Source organism: Limulus polyphemus, unplaced genomic scaffold (assembly GCF_000517525.1).
Source record: "Limulus polyphemus unplaced genomic scaffold, Limulus_polyphemus-2.1.2 Scaffold2738, whole genome shotgun sequence".
Classification (NCBI taxonomy): Eukaryota; Metazoa; Arthropoda; class Merostomata; order Xiphosura; family Limulidae; genus Limulus; species Limulus polyphemus.
The window spans coordinates 132,308-140,039 of NW_013668348.1; the positions used below are offsets into that span (position 1 = coordinate 132,308).

General features: G+C 34.6%; 1 protein-coding gene across 1 annotated transcript in view; it reads right to left on the minus strand.

The window, feature by feature from the left end:
- Positions 1 to 4,944: 4,944 nt before the first annotated feature.
- LOC106467785 (asparagine-rich protein-like) overlaps positions 4,945 to 7,732 on the minus strand; it is a 12,624-nt gene continuing 9,836 nt past the window's right edge. The window contains exon 3 of the mRNA XM_013928163.2: positions 4,945 to 7,238. Coding sequence (XP_013783617.1) covers positions 5,224 to 7,238 — 2,015 coding nt within the window. The 3' untranslated portion in view covers positions 4,945 to 5,223. The remainder of the gene's footprint in view (positions 7,239 to 7,732) is intronic.

Below are 7,732 nucleotides of genomic sequence, written 5' to 3' on the forward strand. Positions count from 1 at the left end.
AAGAATAACTTTTCAATTTTAGAGTGCTTTTTGAGCTTGATGTACTGACTACCACATAGCATTCGACTCTATATACAATCATTTCCTCTGGAAAATTATGAATGGTATGGTTTCTCTAGGCATAGTATTAATATACTTCATAATTTATACAACAACGAGAATTCGTCAGGCACAATATCAAAAGAACTGTCCAATTGGATCAACATTGAAAAGGAAGTGAGGCAGCATTGCATCCTCTCATCAAGTCTCTTTAATTTCTTCAGAGGAACTATTTGTGGCTTCAAATATGCAATTGATACTGTATTATTTGCATCATCTGACGAACAATTGCAAAAAATCGTGGACAGGGATAAGCAGTTAAGTGAACAGTGCATGGTGAGTCTTTAAGTTAAATGAATGCTTTGACCAATCTCATAACAACAGGAGGAGGAGGCTATAGCTGTGAGAGATCACGAGACAGATTGACATGGCTAAGAATGCATTTCAGAGAACGAATATCATCTTGAAAATTGATAAGATCACAGTACCAACACAACATAGACCTTTGAAAGCGCTTTGCTGCCTATTTGTTTCTTATGGATGCGACAGTATATGACTGGAGCATTTGAGATGTGGGGCTACAAGAGGTTATGGAGAATATCTTGGAGAGTGAAATGCACCAACATATGGGTACTACTAGATCGGTTCTGTTAACAGTTTAATTATGGTATAAAGAAAATAAAGCTTAAATGCTTCAAACACATTGCTTGGGCTCAGCTTCCAGTTCTTGAGCAAGAAGTTCCATGTATAATTAATACTGACATATGCGTCTAATCTTAATATAATGGAACATTGACGTGGCTGTCTATCTATCTATGTGACTGAAAAAATAAATATGATAGTGCCATCTGTTGTGCTGAAATACAACATAATCTCAATGCCAGAAGTGGTGATTGAGGCTTATGAAATGTAGCGCTATCTATTGAATGGTACCACAAACAAAATTCCATACAAAATTTCTCACTTGGGGTATTCAAGTTGAGTAGAAGTAATTATTAAGATAGGGCTCTAAGCAAGAGCTTGAGATAATATAATTATGACAAATTTAAACATTGTTTAGCATAGAGACTCACCAAATGCTCCACAAAGTCTTGATTTTGGTCCTTCATTTGTATTCAATCAGTTGGCTGATTTGTAAAGGCAACATAATACAGTATAACATAAAGATTGTGTTTTAAAGAGGCATTATTTACATGTTGCTTGGTTATGTCTTTAAACTAAACCTTCCACCAGTTTATACTACAAATACTTGTATATGTCTTATTTTTATTTTTGCTTAATTTGTGCAGAATGGATCGTAAGTGGCTTGAGGGTTTTATAATGTTTTTTCCTGTTAATATTTTAGCTGAAGCATATGGTGTTTTTCACAAGGTTACAGGTATTGTTAGGTAGCTGGTCGATTATTTATCTTTTCTTTTTAGCTGTAGCCAAGTGAATGCAGTCTTTGTGAAGAACTTTATCTAATTTTCTTGTTCGTGAACGTATACTTTTATATTTTGGCACTTAGTACGGCTTGATTCTACATGGTTCTTTTTCGAATATCTTGATATGGCCCTAGTTTCATCAAACTTTGTGTTAGCTGTGTTAACTCTGATGACTTATTATGATATTTCCATCACTATAGGTTTTCTAAAAGACATAATTAGCAATGGTTTACAGTGGTTGAATAATATTCTGAGCAAGCTGTTTATGAAAACTGGTTGAAGAACGACGTTTTGAAACATTTACCAGATGAACATTCGCCTGAGTACATCACGCAGGTTGTCCAAGGCACTCTCGACAATACCACTGAATATGTCCTTTTTTGGTATCAAACTTTTGGTAAATGTGAAACATATGAAATTCCTTAATTCAAATCAACATCCTTTATGAATGAACTCGAAGGACTACATAATTTAAATTGAACTCTTTAATGTAGGATTTTGATGCCTCTGATATTATTGTCCACAAGGGTTGCTAACTTTCACTGCTCATCCAGTGCAGATATATGTAAGTAACTGCTTTGTTATCATGGTCTAGAGAAATTTCTTTTTAGGCTAATATACTAAGAGAAAAAAACAATAACAACGTCTTTCGGCACAATAAAAGATAAAATAATCATTAGAAAATGTCAGTCTACATGTTACCATCTTTAGGGTTGGTGACTACTGTGTCACCGAAACTTATTGGCTGAAATTTCTAATAAATATTTTATATTTCATTGTGCCATAAAAAAAGAGAAAGAAGAAAAGAAGAAAAAAACATATTTTCTTTTTTTCTTCTTTCTTTCTTTTTCTTCTGAGAACAGTCACCTTCCCACAACTGTCTGCAGGCAGTGAAGGGTGATATAGATGTGGGACGTTGTGGGCTTGAGTACCCACATCTCGCTCTCTTAACTTATATATATTTTTGAGGAATTTGTTTGATTTTTTAAAATTTTTGTTTTCTTCAACATGTGAAACTGGAAGTTAAGACTGGTAGACGGTGTAACTTCATCGCAATGTGGACCCTACTTCTGCAATCACCTCCAAAACCGAGGGAATATTTTATATCCCATAGTATAACCTGTACCCTGGGAATCCTTTTAATTTATGCAGCATCCTTAATTTTTTCTTTTTTTGTTTGAGACTGTTTTTTTTTCCATTAAAATACTTTTTCATCACAGGTTTTGATTTGCTGTTTTTAACGCGTCCTTCTTTTCATGTTGCCCCCCAGTGGCACAGTGATATGTCTGCGGACTTCATCCTCTAGAATCCGGGTTTCGATACCCGTGGTGGGCAGAGCACAGATAGCCCATTGTGTAGCTTTGTGCTTAATTACCATTACTTACTTACCTCTTTTCATGTTAATTTTTGCTTAACTGTTTAAGTACTAATTTTCTATGCATACTTTACTATATACGTATATTTGTAAATAATAATTTTTTAAAGCAAAACATAAACTTGATCTCTATAGACCATGTATGGTCACTTTTGTCGTGGTTTCTGATTTTAAATGGTAGAATATGGTAAAATGTACTATTATTGTATCACATGCCATATATCTGTTGGACTTAAAAGATAAATGAATAGTTTCAAATACTTTCCACTTTTGGTTTTTGAAATTAATCGTAAATAATTTTCCAGTATAGGACTTATTGAGATTAGTCACACGTTATAATAGCGATGTCCCTGGGCCCTTGTTGCATTATTTCCCGATTGTACTCAGTCTGAAGGATGACCACGTTTACAAACTTTTATCCTTTCGCTTCACAATGTTATTGAAATAAGTTTCTACGAAGAAAAACAAAGCCATCGTTAGACTTATAATCTTGAAAAATTTCGTGATACCTTTCAAGACCACGTTAAATCAGATCGAAAGCATGAAAATCAACTGGAACTGCATCTGAAGTCTTTATTGGCGTGAAATAGAACGAGGCTGTTGTAATTACAGTTTCTTCCATGGAAGTCCGTCGGAACTGCATCGGAATCCTTTGTAGGTATGTAATAGAACGAGACTGCTGTAATTACAGTTTCTTCCATGGAAGTCCGTTGGAACTGCATCGGAATCCTTGTAGGTATGTAATAGAACGAGACTGCTGTAATTACAGTTTCTTCCATGGAAGTCCGTTGGAACTGCATCGGAATCCATTGTAGGTATGTAATAGAACGAGACTGCTGTAATTACAGCTTCTTCCATGGAAGTCCGTTGGAACTACATCGGAATCCATTGTAGGTATGTAATAGAACGAGACTAATGTAATTACAGTTTCTTCAACCGTCTTTTGCAAGATTTTGAAGCATAGTAAGAAACATGTAAATACTTGATGTGAGATTTCGTCAACTTCAAATTATTTTTTGTTATCCTATTATTAGTACTGCACAGGTAAATCCATTTTCTTCAAATTGGGTTTTGGGGTTGGAGGGTTTTCGTTCGAAATCAGAGCGCTCACTTTGAAGATGCCGCTGCTGTCCCTGATTGAAGCGGAGCATAGTTTCAGAATCCATTGCTGTCCTAAATGCTCTGTGTTGCGTCTCTTGATTTTATGTCACACAGTAACCTCACTGTATAAATACCTCTCCTTGTCCAGGGGCAAGGACAAAAGTCTTCTGCTTTCAATCGATCCATGCCTGCATCTCATTCTGGTTGAAAATTTACCGTGAACGAAATATACATATGTGTGTATTCTAAACATGTTGGTTACAGCTCTCATCTGTGGCGATGCACATCTGTTATATATATATACAACTCTTTCTTACATACTGCGATTAAACCCTTCTATTTGTTTCATCGTGAAAACCGCCCACGCTTATAAATGTAAGTCAGTTTTTATATTAGATCTGAATTCAAGCTACACACACATACACGGCTGTGTATACTAACCTCTTTTTCTTTTAGAACATGGGATAAAAAAACAACAACATAAACTGTAGAAGTTGTAACAGCCTTCCGAAATAGCAGTCTTTGTGTACTAATGACGGTTAAAATAATAAATAATATTGTTTCTGTAATTGTTCTTTTGTTTATTATTGTTTTATTTATTTTTTTAATATTTGTTATTGTAAGTTTTTTCAGAATGCTAAAAAGTAGTTTAAATAAAAACATAAACAACGTGTTCACAAGAAGAATGGATGAGCTTGTTCCAGAGCAAAAACACATTGGGCTACTTGCTAGGTCCACCGCGGGTAATCAAACCCCGGATTTTAGTATGGCAAGTCCGAAATCTTCCTTCTGACCCACTGGGGACCAAAGGATTTGTGAATTGACTAATTGCACATAATAGTTCACATATAGGTTCAACTGTAAACTTAATCTTAGGCCCAACGTAATATAGATGATTTCGTATTTTCTTTAAATATTATCAAAATTCATTTCTGAAACTTTGAAACTTTCCAAAATTATCTGAAACATTTCTAAACATTTAAATTTTTCTTAAATAACACTTAATGTGGTTAAACTTTTTATTCTCACTCAAAACACTCCATTTCTATGTTTAAGCATTTACACAGAAATTGTTTTATTACACGTAGGTCATTTAACTTGATATATTTTAATAATGGTGCAAAGACAATGAATAAACGAATCTTTGAAAATTACACGGTTATCTTGTTTATTTAGCTTTGAATCGAAGACGTACTTTAAGGTTTTGCTTCTTTGGCTTACTTGTTTGAAAACATTTTCTTGTATTTCGTCTGTTATCTAGGAGCTTCTCTGTCAGACAATCTACTAGCGTTTGCCAAAATGTAAAAAGGCGTTTCGCTCATTTTCCAGTTTATCGCTACCCCTATCTTCTATGAAATAATACTGCACATCTGGATACTGACTTTGGCCTTTTTTAGTCACTAGCGGTAGAAAAGATTCCTCTAAGCGAAATGGGAATAAATCATAGTTTCCATAGGACAATTTATTAAAATCTGAATTGTCGTCTTCTCTGCTAGGTAGGATATAATACCCTGGGAAGGAATCTACTATTTCAGCTGTAGTTCCATCAGAAACGAAAGTGTTTTTCTGGACTCGATTGAATTCTAACGAATCATTTCGTTTTTGTTCGCTTCCGTCTACTGCCACATTATTTTTATCCTCTGGTTTAAGCTTCTCGTTTGAGTCGAACTTGTTTGAATAAACTAAGCTTTTTGATGGCGGATCTTTTGAATCATCGTATTTACTGGAATGGGCATTAGTTGCCTCTTTGATTTTCACCGATCGTTTCTCAAAATGATTCATTGAATATGAACTCTTTTTCAGGGCCTTCTCTTGATCTCGAAAAAGATGCATGATTTCTGGTAGAACATCAGTGTTACTAGCTACACGATTTTCGTCCACATTTCTGTTATCACTTATTTCTTCCAGATTAGGAGAGAGAAGTTGCTTACTTCTATTAATATCTTCAGCATACTTAAACCAGCTGTAATCGAATGGGTTGTTTTCATCGTCTAGCAATCCGGGACCCCGACCATACGGTCTGGAAAAAGAAGATCCATAGTTGTCCTGGTAACGTGTATTTCTTGATCTTTTGCTAAACATGTTATAACCATTCTCAGATACATTCTTTGATTCTACCCTAATATCGTCATTTGCAGTTTCGTCATCATTAACCTCCCGTCTTTTACCAAAATGCATTATTTGATGACTAGGTGTACTATCGTCATCGTTCTTTTTACCCAAGGACGTCATTTGTGAATCAGGCAGTTTTTCTTCATCAATAAAATACATTATTTGTCGAACAGGCTGCTTGTCACTTTTCATTCTTTTTTCAAAATAAGTCAAGTGATGGCCACTTTGCTGTTCTTTATCCATTCGTTTACCGAAATACATCATGTTATGGCCACTTTGCTGTTCTTTATCCATTCGTTTACCGAAATACATCATGTTATGGCCATTTGGCTGGTTATTCATTCGTTTACCAAAGTACATCATGTTATGGCCATTTTGCTGTTTATTGTCCAATGCTTTCCCAAGATATATCGTGTTATGGCCAGGTCGCTCATCGTTAATTCTTTTCCCAAAAAGCAGCATATGGTGATCGGGTCGATGATTGTTATAAATTTTTTTTCTAATGTGAATCAGGTGATGGTTAGGTTCGTTGTCGTAATTCACAAACTCGTTCATTTGATGGTTGGGCTGATTATTATTGTAGCTGCGTTTACTATACAGTCGTTTTCCAAAGGACATTATAGTATGTCCACTGCTTTGTTTTCTGCCTTTTACGTTTTTAGCTATTTTCTGCTTTTCATTTAGTTCTTTGAGGATATTTTCAAATGACTTTTTAGTAAAATACACCATAGAACGTGACTTATCTTCAGGATTACTTTTGAAACGATTTCCAAAGTGTATTTTGCTATGATCTTCATGTGAATTTTTACCATTTTGTTGATTCAAATACTCTAATAAATTATTTGCTGCATATTCTATGTAATAAGGGAAAACATCGGGTTCAGGTCTTTGAAGTTTCTGATCTAAGTTTTCATAGATTTTTCCTGTTTTCTTTTCGAGATCGACATTTCGTTTTCCGAAATGAATGAGAGTATGTCCTCGTTTTCTTTCGTCATCCTCTTCGTTTTGCAGACTTTGTTCATAGTCTTTAGCTCGTTTCTCTTCCTCAAAATGGCGAAGTAGATTAATGAGGTTGAGTTCAGAAAATTTATTTGGGAACTTTGTTTTCCATTTTGCATTCAAAACTCCGATGGGAAACTCTTTTTTTTGCAGTCTTTCAGGAAGTTGCCAATTTTTGTAAACGACATCTAGAAGACGGAAAAAAAAAACATTATAAGTTGATAAGAGTATTCAAAATACAGAATATGTACATTGCTCACATTCTTAAAGCGCTGTATTTAACATAGCTTTAATTGTTGTTTAATATTTTATGTTCTATATGTTGCAATGAGATAACAGATGAGTTGTAACTTTTTCTTTCACTGTATTTTATACATGACAGAAGTGCAGTGGCATGTAAGAAGATGTGTTGCAACCTCTTGTTTCACTGTATGTATACATGAAAGAAGTACTGTGGGATATCATAAAATATGTTGTAACTTTTTTTTTTACTATATGTATACGTGACAGAAGTGCAGTGGCATGTAAGAAGATGTGTTGCAACCTCTTGTTTCACTGTATGTATACATGAAAGAAGTACTGTGGGATGTCATAAAATATGTTGTAACTTCTTTTTTTACTATATGTACACCTGACAGAAGTGCAGTGGCATGTAAGAAGATGTGTTGCAACCTCTTGTTTC